Source organism: Neoarius graeffei, chromosome 17 (genome assembly GCF_027579695.1).
Source record: "Neoarius graeffei isolate fNeoGra1 chromosome 17, fNeoGra1.pri, whole genome shotgun sequence".
NCBI classification, from domain to species: domain Eukaryota; kingdom Metazoa; phylum Chordata; class Actinopteri; order Siluriformes; family Ariidae; genus Neoarius; species Neoarius graeffei.
The window spans coordinates 48,490,042-48,510,378 of record NC_083585.1 but is presented as its reverse complement, the minus strand read 5'-3'; the positions used below and the strand labels follow the sequence as shown (position 1 = coordinate 48,510,378).

Genomic DNA, 20,337 nt, shown 5'->3' with positions numbered 1-20,337 from the left:
CACATCGGAAGAAAAAAAAAAAAAAACCTAAGCACCACTAAATGTCCAAAGATTAGCAAGTGCATAATCACACACACACACTTATTATATCTCTCCCTCGCTCTTTTTTCATACTGACTTCTCACTTTTGAACATTCCTCCATTGAATGCATATGTATGAGGGAAAGGAAGGCAAATAAACCACACTTACATCGTCCTTCACATGGTATTTTTGTACTTAGAGATGTAATGCAATGTCATTATGTGTACAGCTTTATTCAGCCTATGAACCAGACACCTTTTGGAACTTTCTACTTAGCTTTCTATCTTCTAGCTGAGAAAGCAAGCTAACTATGTTTTAAACTAAATACTGTATGCCCTTCCCAAAACAAGAAACTTGCTTTTATTTGCAGTTGACAGCAATCATCATCAAATAATATTTGATCAGATTCACTTTCGTTTGTGGTGTTTCGTAAAGTCCAGAAAGATCAGAAAAGTTTGCTAGACATGCTATCAGGATCAATTAGAAAACTGGGGTGGGTACAAACAACTTGGTATATATTGTGAACATTTTCTTTGCAACTTGTCAGCATGTACTGTATTAGGAAAACGCTGACATTCTCTGCAGTTTTGGCTTGTTTTAACTGACTAGCCCACCCCACCCCACTGTAACTATCTACAGTATAATCCATGATGCTTATCCTCCATATTTCCAATTGCCAAGCACCAACATTTTCATGTGTTCCCTTGTAAGGTGTAAATTATCCTGGGACATTTATTTATTACCTCATCCACGACGGAGTAAGCAGGGTTAGGTATTGTAATCAGTGCGGTTTGTTTGTGTGTCTGTCTGTTAACAATCTGGCGTCTAGACGGTTACACCAATTGACTTCAAATTTTCAGGGTAGGTGGGCAATGGTCCATCGATTACCTGACTAAATTTTGGGGGTAAATCGGGTCAAGGTGAAGGTCAAGGTTACCAGAAAGGACAACCTTTTGGTCAAAACATCATATTTTCCATTATAACTCAAACAGCTGCAGATAGACAGATCTTTACTATTATGAGTATATAGGAACTCCCATATGACCTTTCATTTGGCACCATGATCTTTGACCTTGTGTGACCTTGGAAGGTCAAACTCAAGGTCACAGATTTTCAGAGGGCTGTAACTTGAAAACGGTTGATGGTAGACAGATATTTACCATTATCTACTTGTAGGAAATGTCATATGGGCTTTCAGTTCCTACTATGACCTTTGACCTTGAATGACTTTGAAATGTCATACTGAATGTAATGGATTTTCATAGGACTATAACCTGACAACTGATGATTGAGAAATATTACCATTATCAACATATACCTTAGGGATAAAATAAGTGCTTCCGGGTGAGGTTTGTTGTGCCTGACAACAGTTGTTTGTTTGTTTCTGCACTAGCATGTCATGGAGAATGAGCCAAGCACTTTCTTAAAATATCACTTAAGCCATATTTGCAGCATTAGTCTGGCCATGTTGTCTACATTTTTAAAAGACTTCCAAAGCACCCATCATTCTCTCATTTTTTGATTCCTAAAAAGCTGTTTTGGATCTAATTGCTGTGGTGTAGATATATATTTATTTTTTTCAACCTGTCATTCTTGTCCCCACAACTACTCATGTGTTCTTTCAGAATTAAAAAGACACATTCATAGATTCCATTTAAATGTATGTGATTAGCCAGAAATGATGTTTTATTGTCTAATAACTATCATTGTTTGGCAACTGATGAAATAAAAATGGTTCTTGGTTTATTCAGACATTTGCAATGGTTTCATGACAGTTGCATTTGCATTCTTTTATCTTGCTTGTCAATGATCATCACTGTCACACATTAAAGTGCAGATTGCAAGTGCTCTCACAGATGCAGCTCAAACGGAGTGTGTCACTTCTGAGTGACACTTAACAGCATTGTAGATTTGCTCTAAACAGACATCCCTAAGTTTTATATTTTATCTACATATAAAATATTTATGCATAATAAAAACACCCTCAAAGATGCACAGAGCCTTTACTGGAACTGTTCAAGCCAAACCTAAACTCAGAGATGACAAGTAATCTGTAATGGGTGCCTAAATTTTGTTATTTTCAAGTCAAAATGGCACATTTTAAAAATGTGAAATGGTATGAAACCTCGAAGTTATGATAACTGGGTCTCTGATTTTTACATCTAGTAGTATAAGAATGACCAGTCCTATGTACAGCAGCATTACTTACACTACTATAGCATGATACCAAGTCCTAGCAGATATAGTATAAAATATTTGTGCAATTGTTGAATTGTATACTGTATATCCACCTAAGTTAAACATTGATCTCGCTGACCAGACTAATCTGAGAACTGTCTTGAGGTGTTTTAATGTTCAAATGAGCACACTTATTTCTCCAGCCCAGCCTGCTTCACAGCTCGAGCAGAACCAGTCACAATAAGTCAGGGTAATTGGAATTCCTCAGCCTACCTCAGTGATAGTCATTACAGTACACTGTCGGAAATAGGGGTACAGTAGGAGTCCATTTCTGTTCCCCAAGGTACAGTCTACATGAATGTATCCGCCACGGCTCATTATTGGACTTCAAGGTAACGATGTGTATCTTTGTAGGGTCAAAAAGGTACATATATGTTCCCAAGCAGCATCTCTCTCTCTCTCTCTCTCTCTCTGGCCATCCTCATGTTTGAGGGTCGGCGATCCTAGGAGACACACATGCACTCCTCCAACCCTGCCTGTCCCGTGCCAAGGCAAAGCATGCGACACCGATCAGGCCCATCCAGTCTCGAATGTCATCCATCTCCTCCTAGGCTGACCTCTTGATCTAGTCCCCTCCATTTGGCCCTCCAAGATAGTGCATGGTAGACCTCCAGCTCTTGTTATGTGGCCAAAATAGGCTAGCTTATGTTTGGCGATGGCAAGTAGGAGTTTCCTTTGAGTGTTCAGTTCCTGCAGAATGGACTCATTAGTTCTATGTTCTACCCAGCTAACCCTTAAAATCCTGTGGTATCTGAACATCTCGAATGTCTTGATGCGCTTCACATCATCTTTCCTGAAGGTCCAACTTTCAGCACCACAGGTTGCAATGGGCAAGCAGTATATAAAGGGTACAAATAAGTACCTTAGAGAGTCCTGTTCCAGTGGCAAGCCATTGTATCCCTAAAGGTACAATAATGTACTTTATTTTCTAAGTGTGTAGGCAAATTTTGCTAGGATAGTTTTTGCTTGCTAGCTACTAACTTGTTTGCTTTTGCTTGCTTGTTTACATTTTGCTTACTTATTTGCTTTCCTTTACTTGATTTTCACTTGGTAATTAACTTTTGCTTGATAGTTTTTCACTCACTGGTTTATGTTCCCTTGCTAGTTCACTTTCTCTTGCTTATTTGCTTTTGCTATCTTGGTTGCTGTCCTTCACTAGTTTGCTTTGACTTGCTACTTTGCTTTTGATGACTAGGTTGCTTTTGCTCACTTATTTGGTCTCTGTTGCTAGTTTGCTTTCACGAGGTAGAGGGGATTTTGCTCACTAATTTGCTTTTTGTGGCTACTGCCTCATAGTGGCTGTAGCCACTATCTCATCATGTTGTAAGAATGTAAGAATGAGTGCAACAATCGTGCACTGCGCATGTGCATACACGTATTCCGATTAAAATGGCCAGTGAGTGCATACAATTCAGTTCACCATTTGAAATAAATGGACGAGACTAAAGAAATCACTTTCAGACGTGTTTATGCTTATTACCGGGGAAAGTGAGTTCCTATTTTAAAATATACTCCAGGTTGTCCCCCTTTCCTCGCCTTCTTCAGCCAGTGGTCCCATGTGTGATGTAGATGTGACGCACTTCCGAGTTATTGCAGGAAGTTGTCGAAAAGAGTATTGAGACCACTGAGCTCTAGCACTGGGCCTTTTCTGGGAAATAAGAGTTTCGGTCATGGCAACAGTGTGTGTAGGTCAGCCTCGGTTCAGAGGTTTCAGTTTCGAAAACTGTAAGAGGCAAGAGTAGAATAATATAACGTACAGACATTTGGTATATTTTACTTCTGTGATTTTTAAATTGTTCATTTTTGTGGCTACTGCCTCATAGAGTAAATATATATGCTATATTTACTGTATGGACATGGTATCAGAAAACAATTTTATTTATAAGCAGTAGCCACATGTACCCATAGGGTACCTATTTTTCTCTTTTGTTTGCTTTCTTTTTTTTTGGCTAGTTTGCTTTCACTTGTTAATTTGCTTCCCCTTCCTGGTTTACTTTTGCTCACTAATTAGGGGTTGTTTTTTTGTTTTTCGCCTGCTAGTTTGTTTTGCTTGCTAGTCTACTTTTGGTCTTTAGGTTACTCCAACTCAGAGACTATTCAAGAAGGGATGCAGAAACTGTGCCTGAATTTGTTTGTGATTTTTGGTGTCGGTCAGATTATAGTTTTACAAAATACTCACTGGAAAATCAATGGTATATTTGACCTACTTATGGTTGTAAAATGTTTTTTTTTGTTTGTTTTTTTGTTTTAAAATATATATATATATATATATATATATATATATATATATATATATATATATGACAGTTCCTGTCAGCTCCAGCAACATTACACTGAAAGGAAATAAATTCTGCAGAAGTATATATGAACTTTTGGGAAGTCAAAAATTACTCAGACTCTGGGCGACATGAAAATATTAACCTAGTTGGAAAGCAATAATAGATTTAGGCTCTCTGGGGTATTAGCAGTATATTACACTTTTCATTATTACAGTGTTTCATCATGTCTCTGTACTGTCACACATATAATTGGAACAATGTTAAAAATTAATTTCACCACATGAAAATTTGTGGACATCTTAAAAATATTTTATGTTTCTGTCCTATTACATTTGTTTGCGAATAAAAGAGATATACTGTGTAGTTTAAATAGTATTTTATGACTGCATTATACATTTAAAGAGACACTCTGAGCCAATTCTGAATAGTGAACAGAGCATGACAGGTAAAATGTCAGCCTGCTCAGGATTGCGTGTGATTACATCAGGTACGACATCACGGTGCATCTATGTAGCTGCATCACTGTGCATTAAAGGAAAACCCTGGCTAATTAACCATGTGAGTGTAGATATTGATCCTGAATGTAAAATGACAGATTGGCTCTGTACTTGATGGATAGCAGCAATGAAAAAGCTAATCAGAAATGCCAGCACAGCACCTTCTTTACGCTCCGGGTCTTCGGGATGGGGCTTGCCTGGCACAGGATCAGGACCTGATGAATAAGGGGGAGGGGAGAGTCAGCATCAAATACACACCATATACACATTACAGGAAAAAAAAAAAACATGTACAAGAACAAGATGTTAGGCTTGAATACACACTTGTTTATGCACACAGACATATCATCTGAACTGATTTTAGCATCTTAATTTGTAAATCAACATGGCAATTGCATTGAATTTTCACTTAACAGTAAGGCTACATTAATAAACATTAGAAGAAGAAGAAGAAGCCTTTATTTGTCATATGCACACTTTCAAGCACAGTGAAATTCATCCTCTGCATTTAACCCATCTGAAGCAGTGAACACACGCACACACACCCAGAGCAGTGGGCAGCCACACTATAGTGCCCAGGGAGCAGTCAGGGGTTCGGTACCTTGCTCAAGGGCACCTCAGCCCAAGGCTGCCCCACGTTAACCTAACTGCATGTCTTTGGACTGTGGGGGGAAACTAGAGCACCCAGAGGAAACCCACACAGACACAGGGAGAACATGCAAACTTCACACAGAAAGGCCCTCGCCGGCCTCGAACCCGGAACCTTCTTGCTGTGAGGCGACCGTGCTAACCATTACACCACCGTGCCGCCCACAGCTATATTAATAAACATTAGTATGAATACACAGGTGATTATAGAAAATCACATTCTGATTGGTCAAGAAATCCGGACTATTTCTCGATAATCATCTCGAGCAACTTGGCAAAACGGTGGCCAATCACTTCGTCAGCGTAAGTGAGGAAGAATTACAAATAATGAAAGAAAACGCTGCTCCGAAAAGCACTAAAGATGCTATGAAGTTTGATCTAAAACTATTCAAAGGTAAGGTGGAGTTGTGATTTATTTTATCTATTTCAAAACAAAGAATTTCAAAACAAAGTATTTCAATGGGTGGTGTAGTAGTTAGCGCTGTCGCCTCACAGCAAGAAGGTCCGGGTTCGAGCCCTGTGGCCAACGAGGGCCTTTCTGTGCGGAGTTCGCATGTTCTCCCTGTGTCCGCGTGGGTTTCCTCTGGGTGCTCCGGTTTCCCCCACAGTCCAAAGACATGCAAGTTAGGTTAACTGGTGACTCTAAATTGACTGTAGGTGTGAATGTGAGTGTGAATGGTTGTCTGTGTCTATGTGTCAGCCCTGTGATGACCTGGCGACTTGTCCAGGGTGTACCCCGCCTTTCGCCCATAGTCAGCTGGGATAGGCTCCAGCTTGCCTGCGACCCTGTAGAACAGGATAAAGTGGCTAGAGATAATGAGATGAGATGAGTATTTCAATGGAATAAAAACATGTATTCTATTCTCTTCTAGCAGGTTTCATTCATTTGGTTTGATATCAGGCAATATTGTTAGCATATCGCTTATCCTACGTCTATTACGTCACACTCCCCAATTGAGAATAAGCGTTGAATATGGTTTATGATATTACATGGTTGTCAAGACAATATGTCACACGTCAGAGACATAAAACTTCCGCACTAGTAAGCGACTGTGATAATATGTAAACAAACATGGCTGCCAGGTTTGCTTAATTAAATGCGGAAGATTTTGAGATAATTTTGAAGCAGAAAGATGCATTGAACACCCAAAAGGAATGTGTATGTACTGTATAATCAGAATAATAATAATAATATTGGCTGGCTTTTTTCGTGGTATATCAGATATCTTCCATTCAGCTAGCATGATATTGAACTTGTCTTTGACTTGTTCAATATCATGCTAGCTAAATGGAATATATCTGATATACCACAAAAAAAAGCCAGACAATATTATTTAAATAATAACCTCAGCTTTGCCTTGGAAGTCACTAATACTCAGTTCTCCTTCAGCAAATAGTTGTTAATTAATACAGTATTACATAATACTAAACAGTTAAGTAATGTTAACTAGAATGAGTTATTTAGAATTAACTGGATTGATTGTTTGGGTGTTTAACTATTCCTTTCATTATTATCCCCTGCTCAAACAAAGTTTGGTGGGGGATATAGAAACAGGTTCTGTCTGCCCATCCGGCTGTCTTTCCGTTCGTCTGTCCAGCTGTCCGTCTGGTCACATTTTTGTTTCCGAGCCATATCTTTAAAACTACTGAAGATATCTTCATGAAACTTTGTATACATATCAAGCAACATGGGAACTAGTGCCTTTCGCTATTTTTGATTTATTTTGACTTAGTTTCGAAGAGCAATGTTCATTTCTGGAGCATATATATAAAACTATTCATGATACGGATTTGAAACTTGGTATACATGTTAACAAGGTGATGTAGATGTGCCTTTTCATACTAAGAAATTTGAGAAATTTTAATTTTTCATGTTTCCATGGAAACAATTTCAGACTTAGTCTCTCAGGTTAGTTTTAGTGGTAGGTTTTGTTTCCGGAGCAGAACTTGAAAACCATGAGTGGTATGGTCTTGAAAGTTGGTATATGTGTTGATTAAGTAATATATACAGTATGTGCCTTTTGATACTAAGAAATTTGAGAAATTTTTATTTTTAGCTCACCTGGACCAAAGGTCCGGTGGGGTTATGCCATGGGCTGCTGAGGTCAGTGTAAAGAGGAAGGGTTGGTTTCATGAAGCAGAACTTGAAAAATGTGACAAATAATATCTTGAAAGTTGGTATAAAGAGCGGGGGATATAGATGACTTGTTCTTGTTAATTTCTTCATACACATTGTAGCACGGCTGAATTATCAATTCTGATTGGTCAAAAAGTGTTGATTTATTGTCCATGATAGTAGCTCTTACAGTAGTTCTGGCTGCAAGGTTTTAATTAATGTACTTGTTCTCAGACATTATGACTTCTATATTAATAAATCACAAAGGGACTTAAAAGTATGTAATTGTTGAGTTTTATGTGAAGCGATGTTTCTTTATCATTTTTGAAAGGAGTTTCCCATGTGCATACTTTTGTACAGGGTGAAGTTGCAACTTTACATTTTACAACATGATATTTTCATGTCAACTTCATGAGAAAGAAAAAGAGGATGGTGAGAGAATGGCTGTTTATATCTGTTGTAACATGATAATGTTATCTTGCTAACTTGTTTTGTGGATGTTCCACAACATTAAATGTAACTCATCTCTCATCTCATCTCATTATCTCTAGCCACTTTATCCTGTTCTACAGGGTTACAGACAAGCTGGAGCCTATCCCAGCTGACTATGGGCGAAAGGCGGGGTACACCCTGGACAAGTCGCCAGGTCATCACAGGGCTGACACAGAGACACAGACAACCATTCACACTCTCATTCACATCTACGGTCAATTTAGAGTCACCAGTTAACCTAACCTGCATGTCTTTGGACTGTGGGGGAAACCGGAGCAACCGGAGGAAACCCACGCGGACACGGGGAGAACATGCAAATTCCGCACAGAAAGGCCCTCGTCGGCCATGGGGCTCGAACCCGGACCTTCTTGCCTTGAGGCGACAGCGCTAACCACTACACCACTGTGCCGCCCCTAAATGTAACTATAAATGGATAAAAAAGCATTGTGTCATTCTGTAAAATAATAATAATAATAATAATAATAATAATAATAATAATAATAATAATAATAATAATAAATCAAATATATTGGTGCTGGCAAATTGCTGTTGTATAAGAGGAAAACAGTCAACTATATACTGTAGTGGTAAAAGTAAGTCTGCTTATTGTCAATGATTGATTGATTAGTTTCCTATAAGAGCACACCCCTGAGTGTGTTATTCCTGACTTAATATAGACATAAGCACTATTAAAAAAACCTATTACATATAGTGATGATATAAATAATAGATAATAATGTTATCATAACCATATTAGGCAGTAGTTAATAGAATAAATACATAACTGTTTATTGATGCTTACAGCTGTGTTAAGTTTATTAAGGTACTCTTATTCAAAAGTACTACCGAGAGTTCAACATGAATCCTATGTTAGTTCATTTTTTTTCTCCCTTCATGCTTTTTCCCCTGTAAACACCTTTGAGTAAACTGAATGATCCAGGCCTATATATTAATATTTTCTGTAAAATGAACAGCAAAAGATTTTTGCACTGCACAGCAAAAATGCATTTTCCCACCACAGTAATTTTAGACAGGGTTCAGTTGTTAACGATGTGCTTCATCTGGACCAATCTGCAACAACACAACATGATTACAGCAATCTGAATGTGCTGTTTTATAGCTCACGCACAGTCTATTTTCTGAGAAAACCTCAGCCTAACATTTAAACAATTAATTACTTTTAGTGGCATACACAGAGTAATAACTCCCTTTGCTTGTGCTGATCTTGCTATAACTGTTACTCTTTTTAAAACAAACTCTAGAGCTGTCAAAGTATTTCCTATTTTCTTACACCCACACCCAAATATATATCTCATCTCATTATCTCTAGCCGCTTTATCCTGTTCTACAGGGTCGCAGGCAAGCTGGAGCCTATCCCAGCTGACTACGGGCGAAAGGCGGGGTACACCCTGGACAAGTCACCAGGTCATCACAGGGCTGACACATAGACACAGACAACCATTCACACTCACATTCACACCTACGGTCAATTTAGAGTCACCAGTTAACCTAACCTGCATGTCTTTGGACTGTGGGGGAAACCGGAGCACCCGGAGGAAACCCACGCGGACACGGGGAGAACATGTAAACTCCGCACAGAAAGGCCCTCGCCGGCCACGGGGCTCGAACCCGGACCTTCTTGCTGTGAGGCGACAGTGCTAACCACTACACCACTGTGCCGCCCGCAGAATTATATATAATTTACTTTTTCCTTAGGAGGTTGCTTTATTTAATCTTCTGTTTTCTATGGTAGCAGTTCATACAGTAGTCCCAAATGCAGGGTTTATGTTCAGGCTTTCATTGATATGGTCACATTTTCTCTGAGAAGATGTTTAACAGAAGCGAACTTGTTCCACAGATGTTCCACAACATTAAATGTAATTTTAATGGATAAAAAGCATAAAGAAATGTAATCATTGTAAAAAAAATGCTGTGGAATTAGATAAATGAAACACATCAGGATGAGGAGTTAATGGATACAAATATTCAATGTCTTGTGACATTAACTCCACTTTGTGTCAAGCCACATCATACAATCCCCTCATGTGATTTTCTAATAACAGGACTTTCCATTCTGTTTTATTCCTTTTAATCAATGTTGTTACATTTACAGCTACCGGCATGGAAACAAGGCTCTGATTCCATCTAAATAAACACTTTTTATGATGATAAACACTTATTTCATGATAATAGACACTTATTTCATGTAAGGCTATTTAACCTAGAATGAAAATGAAGGATTGATGCATCAGATGACCTGGGCTCCACGATCACCCAAACTAAACCCAGTTGAGATGGTTTAGGATGAATTGGACCACAGAGTGAAAGAAAAGCAGCCAAGTGCTCAAAATAGATGGGAATAACTTCAAGACTGTTGAAAAACCATTCCAGGTGCCTACCTCATTATGTTGCTTGAGAGAATGCCAAGGTAGTGTAAAGCTGTCATCAAAGTAAAATAATTTAAAATATAAAACATTTTGCTTTGTTACACTTGTTTTTGCTCCAGCATAAATTCCATATGTGTTAAATTCCAGCACAAGTTCCATAGTTTTGATGCCTTCAGCATCGTTCAACAATGTAGAAAATAATAAAAATAAACAACTGAATTAGAGGGTGTGCCCAAACTTTTAACTTGTAATATATATATGTATGTCATGTTTCATTTTCCGCTCCCACACACCCAGCTACCAAGTGGAAATGAAAAACTTTTTCACTCAAATACACAGAAATACATTCACACTAAAACAGAAAGTAAATTATCTTTTTGTTGCTCACATTATTGGCAAAAATAATGTCATGCATACTGCCATGCACACATTTACATATGCAAAACAAAACAAAAAAAGTCAACCAAGGAGTCTGTTGTTTGTTCGCTCCATGGCCAAAAGTTTAAGGACATCTATCCATCATTACCATATATCAATCAGGGCTGTCAGCTTGTTGGGGCATTGGCCCCTTAAATGGGTAGTTACCTGGGATTGTGTTCATGTGTCTTTTTTTTTTTCTTTATATTCTCCTCTTTTAGGCCTACTCGGGCAGAGGAGACAGACAGATGGTAGGCGGTTGCCTTTTTACCTTGCCTGCAATGGAGTAGGCAGGGTGAGGTATTGTAATTCGTGTGGTTTGTCTGTCTGTTTGTTTGTCTGTCTGCCTTTTAACAATCTCGCATCTAGACGGTTGCACCGATTGACTTCAAATTTTCAGGGTAGGTGGGCAATGGTCTGTAGATTACCTGATTAAATTTTGAGGGTAATCGGGTCAAGGTGAAGGTCACTGGAAAGGTCAACCTTTCGGTCAAAATAACATTTTCCATTTTAACTCAAAAACAGTTGCTGATAGACAAATGTTTACTATTATGAGCATATATGAACTCCCATATGGCCTTTCATTTGGCACCATGATATTTGACATTGGTCAAACTCAAGGTCACAGATTTTCATAGGGCTGTAACATGAAAACGATTGATGGTAGACAGATATTTACCATTATCAACTTGTAGGAAGTGCCATAGTTGCCGCCATGACTTTTGACCTTCAGCGATACTGAAATGTCAAATTGAAGGTCATAGGTTTTCAAAGGGCTATAACTATAAAATGGTTAATGATAGCCAGATGTTTGCCATTATCAACACTTAATAAGTTCCACATGGGCTTTTAGTTGCCACCATGACCTTTGACTTTGAATGACTTTTAAATGTCAAACTGAAGGTCATGGATTTTCATAGGACTATAACCTGACAGATGATGATTTAGAAATATTACCATTATCAATATATAGGTATAAAATAAGTGCTGCTGGGCAAGGTTTCTTTTGCCTGGCAACACTTGTTTATGTTTTACATTTTATTTTTGATCCATTTATTGAATAAATTCTTGAGTTTCTGAAACTTGCCTGTGTGTTCTCCTCTCTTCTGTGACAGTCATGAGCCAGACCATTACATAGGTCTTCCCCAAACCTTTGCCACAAAGTTGGAAGTTTTTTTTTTTTTTCAAGATGGTGCTGCAAGAGTGGTAGCTAGTTGCAGTAGCTCCGAGCATGTTTATGTGTTTTGGTATGTTTTTGTACTTTTTTCGTGTTTCTTTCTGCACTACTCTCAGTCGGAAGTGTGCATCTAGGGATGTACTACTCGCGAGACTGTGCATTTGTATTTTTCTCTTTTTCTTTCTGGGGCTACTTAAATTGGCATCAGCGGACCCTTTTAGCCATGGCCCCATTGTTTACACTCGGGAGCAGCTGTTAGCACTGCGCAACACCAAGGTACTCCCCGTGGAAAGACTGGTGATCCCCACGGAATTAAGGAGAAGGAGAAGGGGATGCAGAGCTGGATTGAAGTGCCGGGAGAAGAAAAGACGGTATAAACCATGCATACCATCTGTCATCATGGGAAACGTAAGATCGCTCCTTAATAAGATGGATGAGCTAATGGCACTAACCAGGCTGCAGAGGGAGTACCGGGAGTGTAGCCTTATGTGCTTCACAGAGACTTGGCTGAATGAACTCTCACCTGACTTACACGTCACTCTGGACGGATTTCAACTCGTGAGAGTGGACAGGAGAGCCAAGGAGAGCAGTAAGAGGAAAGGAGGGGGTATAGCAATGTTTGTGAATGACAGACGGTGTAACCCAGGACACATCAGGGTAAAGGAGCAGTATTGCAGTAAAAACATTGAACTGCTAGCAGTTAGCATTTGGCCATATTACCTCCCGAGGGAATTCTGGCACGTTATCGCGATAACTGTGTACATCCCCCCGGCGGCCAATGCTGCTGCAGCCTGTGAGCTCTTACACACTATAGTGTCAAAGCTTCAGACATCGCACCCCCAGTCCCTGCTACTAATCTCCGGTGACTTCAATCATGCTTCCCTGTCCTCCACTCTCCCAACCTTCACTCAGTATGTGAAATGCCACACCAGAGACAATAGAACTTTGGATTTAATGTATGTGAACACCAAGGATGCATATAGTTCATCAACCCTCCCCCCGCTGGGCCATTCTGACCACAATCTGGTTCACTTGTCCCCTACATACATACCTATGGTGAATAAACAACCACCCACCAAGAGGTATGTAAGGAGCTGGTCTGAGGAGACCAGTATGGCACTGAGGAACTGCTCTGACACCATGGACTGGGATGTGTTGTGTGAACCTCACAGGGATGATATTGATAGCCTGACAACCTGCATCACGGATTACATTAATTTCTGTGTTGAAAACACTGTGCCAGTCAGGAAAGTACGGTGTTTTCCCAACAATAAACCCTGGGTGACCTCTGAACTAAAAGCCCTATTAAACGAGAAGAAGAGGGTTTTTAAATCTGGCAACAAGGAGGAGATGAGGAGAGTGCAGAGGGACCTGAAGAGGGGGATAAGGAGAGGCAAGGACAGCTACAGGAGGAAGCTGGAGGAACGCCTCAAGGGAAGCAACACCAGAGAGGTATGGAGAGGCCTGAAAACCATCTCTGGCCACACAAAGGACAGTGGGAGGGGCCCTATATCTGGGGGCCAGGACTGGGCAAATGAGTTGAATCTCTTTTTCAACAGATTTGACTGTGCCACCCCACCCTCCCCCACTCACCATAGTCCTGACCTGTCTGTGATATCACTCCACCACCACCCCTCTCCCCTCATAATACCTCTGACACCAACAGCTCCCTCCTCACACCACATCACCCCCCCTCTGCTCCCTGCCAGACCAATCCACACACTCCACCCCCGACCTCACTCTACAGGAGTCATACCTCGGCTACACCCCTCGCCTCTCCATAACAGCTGATCAGGTGTTGAAGGAGCTGAGGAGGATCAAGACGAGGAAAGCTGCTGGCCCTGATGGTATCAACTCCAGACTGCTTAAGGACTGTGCCGATCAGCTCTGTGTGATTCTTCTGTACATTTTCAACCTGAGCCTCAGTCTGGAGAAAGTTCCACTTCTGTGGAAAACATCATGTGTAGTTCCAGTTCCCAAGACTGCGCACCCCAGGGAGCTCAACCACTTTCGGCCAGTAGCTTTAACATCTCACCTAATGAAGATCATGGAGAGGATTGTTCTCTCCCACCTCCGACACCTGGTGAACAGTGAGATGGACCCCCTGCAGTTTGCATATCAACCAGGCATTGGTGTGGATGACGCTGTTATTTACCCACTACACCGGTCACTTTTGAACCTGGAGGGCACTGGGAGCAATGTGAGAATCATGTTCTTTGACTTCTCCAGTGCTTTCAACACAATCCAGCCATCACTGCTTAGGGGGAAGCTGGAGGGAGCTGGTGTCGACTGCCACCTGCATGGATCATCGACTACCTCATTAACAGGCCGCAGTATGTGAGGCTCCATGACTGTGTGTCTGATGTGGTAGTCTGCAGCACAGGGGCTCCACAGGGTACAGTGCTCTCTCCTTTCCTCTTTACACTTTACACATCTGACTTTAGCTACAACACAGACAGCTGCCACCTCCAGAAGTTCTCAGATGATACAGCCATCGTTGGACGGGTGTCAGAGGGGGACGATCTGGAGTACAGAGAGGTCATCATCAACTTTGTCGCCTGGTGCGAACTGAACCACCTGCGCATCAACGCCAGCAAGACAAAGGAGGTGGTGATCGATTTCAGAAGGACGGTTCCTCAAATTGCACCAGTGAACATCCAGGGTTTGGACATTGAGCTCATGGAGGAGTACAAATACCTGGGTGTTCACCTCAACAAAAAACTGGACTGAACTAACAACACATATGTCCTGTACAAGAAGGGCCAAAGTCATCTCCACCTGTTGAGAAGACTGAGGTCTTTTGGTGTGTGCAGGACACTGCTTAGGACTTTTTATGACTCTGTGGTAGCATCAGCGATTTTCTACGCTGTGGTTTGCTAGGGCTGTGGAAGTTCAGAGAGGGACAGGAAGAAACTTAATAAACTGGTCAGAAGGGCTGGCTCAGTCTTGGACTGTCCTCTGGACTCCACTGAGGTGGTGGGTGAGAGGAGGATGTTAGCCAAGCTGACATCAATCATGGATAGCCCCTCTCACCCCCTACATGAGGCTGTGGGGGCTTTAAGCAGCTCTTTTAGTAGTAGACTGCTACACCCACAGTGTAAGAAGGAGAGATACCACAGGTCATTCATACCTGCTGCTGTCAGACTGTATAACACCCACAACTTGTAAGGTAGCATCAATAACCTGTTTGTCGTTATATTTGCACTACTTCACCACTACTACCTCTGCCATCTTTCATTGATGCAATTATCATGTGCAATAATATAGGCCTTAAACTATTTTGATGCATACTTATATTTATATTTATATATATAAATATTATTTACAGTATGTATATGTGTGTGTACAGTGGTGCTTGAAAGTTTGTGAACCCTTTAGAATTTTCTATATTTCTGCATAAATATGACCTAAAACATCATTGGATTTTCACACAAGTCCTAAAAGTAGAGAAAGAGAACCCAGTTAAACAAATGAGACAAAAATATTATACTTGGTCATTTATTTATTGAAGAAAATGATCCAATATTACATATCTGTGAGTGGAAAAAGTATGTGAACCTTTGCTTTCAGTATCTGGTGTGACCCCCTTGTGCAGCGATAACTGCAACTAAACGTTTCCGGTAACTGTTGATCAGTCCTGTACACCAGCTTGGAGGAATTTTAGCCCATTCCTCCATACAGAACAGCTTCAACTCTGGGATGTTGGTGGGTTTCCTCACATGAACTACTCACTTCAGGTCCTTCCACAACATTTCGATTGGATTAAGGTCAGGACTTTGACTTGGCCGTTCCAAAACATTAACTTTATTCTTCTTTAACCGTTCTTTGGTAGAACGACTTGTGTGCTTAGGGCCATTGTCTTGCTGCATGACCCACCTTCTCTTGAGATTCAGTTCATGGACAGATGTCCTGACATTTTCCTTTAGAATTCGCTGGTATAATTCAGAATTCACTGTTCCATCAATGATGGCAAGCCATCCTGGCCCAGATGCAGCAAAACAGGCCCAAACCATGATACTACCACCACCATGTTTCACAGATGGGATAAGGTTCTTATGCTGGAATGCAGTGTTTTCCTTTCTCCAAACATAACACTTCTCATTTAAACCAAAAAGTTCTATTTTGGTCTCATCCGTCCACAAAACATTTGTCCAATAGCCTTCTGGCTTGTCCACATGATCTTTAGCAGACTGTAGACAAGCAGCAATGTTCTTTTTGGAGAGCAGTGGCTTTCTCCTTGCAGCCCTGCCATGCACACCATTGTTGTTCAGTGTTTTCCTGATGGTGGACTCATGAACATTAACATTAGCCAATGTGAGAGAGGCCTTCAGTTGCTTAGAAGTTACCCTGGGGTCATTTGTGACCTCGCTGACTATTACACGCCTTGCTCTTGGAGTGATCTTTGTTGGTCGCCCACTCCTGGGGAGGGTAACAATGGTCTTGAGTTTCCTCCATTTGTACACAGTCTGTCTGTCTGTGGATTGGTGGAGTCCAAGCTCTTTAGAGATGGTTTTGTAACGTTTTCCAGCCTGATGAGCATCAGTAACACTTTTTCTGAGGTCCTCAGAAATCTCCTTTGTTCGTGCCATGATACACTTCCACAAACATGTGTTGTGAAGATCAGACTTTGATAGATCCTTGTTCTTTAAATAAAACAGGGTGCTCACTCACACCTGATTGTCATCCCATTGATTGAAAACACCTGACTCTAATTTCACCTTCAAATTAACTGCTCATCCTAGAGGTTCACATACTTTTGCCACTCACAGATATGTAATATTGGATCATTTTCCTCAATAAATAAATGACCAAGTATAATATTTTTGTCTCATTTGTTTAACTGGGTTCTCTTTATCTACCTTTAGGACTTGTGTGAAAATCCGATGACGTTTTAGGTCATATTTATGCAGAAATATAGAAAATTCTAAAGGGTTCACAAACTTTCAAGCACCACTGTATATATACAGAGTCTACCTGTAATGTGCAATTTTTCCGAGCCTCTTAATAAGGCAATTTCTCTATACTTTTTCACGGTAGATAATGCAAATAGCCCTCTGTATTTAATCTTTCGTTTGTCTAATTTTTATTTCAGTTTTATTTGTTATCTGTATGACATTTTCTTGCTACTGTAACACATGAATTTCCCCGATGTGGGATGAATAAAGTTAATCTAATCTAATCTAATCTAATCTAATCTAATCTAATCTAATCTAATCTAATCTAATCTAAGCACAGAATTGTATATAATATAATTGCCTCGACCCCACTGAACACCTTTGGCATGAACTGGAACGCTGACTGCACCCCAGCCCTCCTCGCCTGACATTAGTGCCTGATTTCACTAATTCTGTTGTGGCTAAATGAGCACAAATCCCTACAGTTATGCTGCAAAATCTAGTGGAAAGTCTTCCCAGAAGAGTGGAGGATATTTTAGCAGCAAAGGAGGACTAAATCTGGAGTGGGATTTTCAACAAGCGCATATGGGTGTGATGGTCAGGTGTTCACATGCTGTCTTCCTATGTATTGACTTTTGTGAGGATGTAAACACAAACGAATCTTTTTTTTTTAAGAAGTTTGAATTAATATGCACTATATCTAATTCTAACACAAATTAAGGCTTCCAAATGTCAGACTTTATATTACAAATGTTTTACATTTTTGCCAATATATTTTTGTGGTGGACATGGCGATTATGGATAATACCTTACAAATGCGTTTTTGATGTAATTTGACAATTTTCATCATTTCTAGGAAACCCAGGACTGTGGAAGAGAGTTTCAGCTCAACTCAATAGGAGATGCAAACCTTTTAGTTTTATTCGCGAAAATAATAATGTGAATTACCATTTTATAGTACGATAGTATTTATTTTGTAGCATTCTTCTCAGTGATCTGTATGCAATCTGTTTCTTCCAGATCATGAGCTTAAATCTGGGTCCTTGACCAAGCCAATTAATGCTCATTTTCTCACCTTGTTAGTGATTTTGGACAAAATTGTCTCCCAGATAAATATTAAATTAACGGTGTCAGCATAAACAAGTACACATGTACACTAGAAGGCCGAATCATCCCGAATGAGGGCATTGATTCCAACCCAAAGTGCAGGACTAGCCCATGTGAGAGCTCCATACTGACCCATAGTGGTGACGGAGAGTATTAAACCATTATCAGCGTAGCTGCTCTCTCCCATCGAGTTAATGGCATTAACTGAGAAGTTGTAGGTGGTGGAAGGCTTCAGGCCGCTCACTGTGTACACGGTGGATCTCGGAGGAAAAACGTCAACGTACATGTAACTGGAGGACCCAGCCCACCGGTACCTGAACATCAAACACAGCAAAAGAGAGACATCAGTACAAATCAAGCTGGAATACTGTAGGTGTTAATTCAGCACTGCAAGTGTTTGTTCAAAACTGTAGCAGTTAATTCGACACTCTAGTACTACAGGTGTCAATTCAACACTATATTAGAGCTCATAAATTAGGAATGACTCATGATGGACCACGCTGTTATCAGAAAATAATCCATGTCAGGGTGGTATGGTGTGATGTGATCTGATGTAAAGCAGAGTGAATTATTTTCTTGTAACAGCACATCCCAGAGTATGGGCTTCATCTTATAGCATAGCGATTTGACAGCAGATACAATTTTAAATGTATTATTAAACACTTTTTGTTCAACCTCCTTAATCTCCTCTGTCTGTATAAATACTGACCATTACAAAGTGCTGACCCCTGCTGACAGACTTCAGTAAATATAAAATAAACATCTAACAGTAAATGTATTATAAAATAAATCAGATGAACATGCCACACTTTATAATTTTTTGTGAAATAGCAACACATTTCACACTTCAGGCCTTTATTTATGATTATGCTTTGGTTATGTTGAATGCCTTGCCATAAATGCCTGTGAATGAATTGTAACTCTAGAAAGAAAAAAATTATTAGAATTAGCAAATTAATATATACCTTTCATTAAACTTACAGCTAGAAGTACTCTTCGGTCTGTGACATAAAATGTGTTAATGAAACACTGCACGTGATGGTTCAAAATACAGAAGTCGATGATGGACTATACATGAAGATTTTGTAATACGAGTGTATATATTCAATACTGTACAGACTAATTAACTAACTAATTAATAAACAGGATCTTAACCCTCTATCTCCACCCAATTACACACTCATTCACTCTCTTCTTCCTCAACAATCAACAAATCTTATATTTTTTACTCATTTCTAAAAGTTACTGAGAAAACAACTTGCATGATATTATGACATTTAAAAGTAAGAAAGCATGCCATGGTGTGACACATCTGTCCTCTGTGACATGAGAGTCAACTCCACTGACTACACTTGCCTGACATTATTTGCAAACTAATTATAAACTAATTTAGAATTAGTCTGTGTGTCTGACCTAACTCGAAAATTCTGAGTGAGTCCTCCATCGAATCCGGGCATCCATTCCAGAGTGACGGAGTTTGAGGAGACCCTAAGAAGCTTCAAGTCTGAGGGGGGATCTGGGTAATCTGTCAGACAAACAGAGAGAGAGAGAATGTGTGTATACACACACACACATACAGTGGTATGCAAAAGTTAGGGCACCCCTGGTCAAAATTGCTGTTACTGTGAACAGTTAAGCAAGTTGAAGATGAAATGATCTCCAAAAGGCATAAAGTTAAAGATGAGTCATTCCCTTGATATTTTAAGCAAAACCAATTTTTTATTTTCATCTTTTACATTTTCTAAATGACAAAAAAGGGAAAGGCCCCAAAGCAAAAGTTTGGGCACCCTGCATGGTCAGTACCTAGTAACATCCCCTTTGGCAAGTATCACAGCTTGTAAACACTTTTTGTAGCCAGCTAATAATCTTTCAGTTCTTACCTGGGGGATTTTTGCGCATTCATCCTTGCAAAAGGCTTCCGGTTCTACAAGTTTCTTGGGCTGTCTCGCATGCACTGCTCTTTTCAGATCTATCAACAGATTTTCAATGATGTTTAGGTCAGGGGACTATGAGGGCCAGGGCAAAACCTTCAGCTTGTGGCTCTTGAGGTACTCCATTGTAG

At 40.0% G+C, this 20,337-nt stretch overlaps 1 protein-coding gene across 1 annotated transcript in view; it reads right to left on the bottom strand.

Annotated features, from left to right (window-relative positions):
• The window catches only part of nphs1 (NPHS1 adhesion molecule, nephrin), a 265,377-nt gene that overhangs the window by 14,541 nt on the left and 230,499 nt on the right, over nt 1–20,337 (bottom strand). Inside the window, exons 21-23 of the mRNA XM_060897686.1 lie at nt 19,689–19,800; nt 18,408–18,589; nt 5,198–5,251 (exon numbers count right to left, since the gene is read on the bottom strand). Of these exons, the coding sequence (XP_060753669.1) occupies nt 5,198–5,251; nt 18,408–18,589; nt 19,689–19,800 (348 nt within the window). The remainder of the gene's footprint in view (nt 1–5,197; nt 5,252–18,407; nt 18,590–19,688; nt 19,801–20,337) is intronic.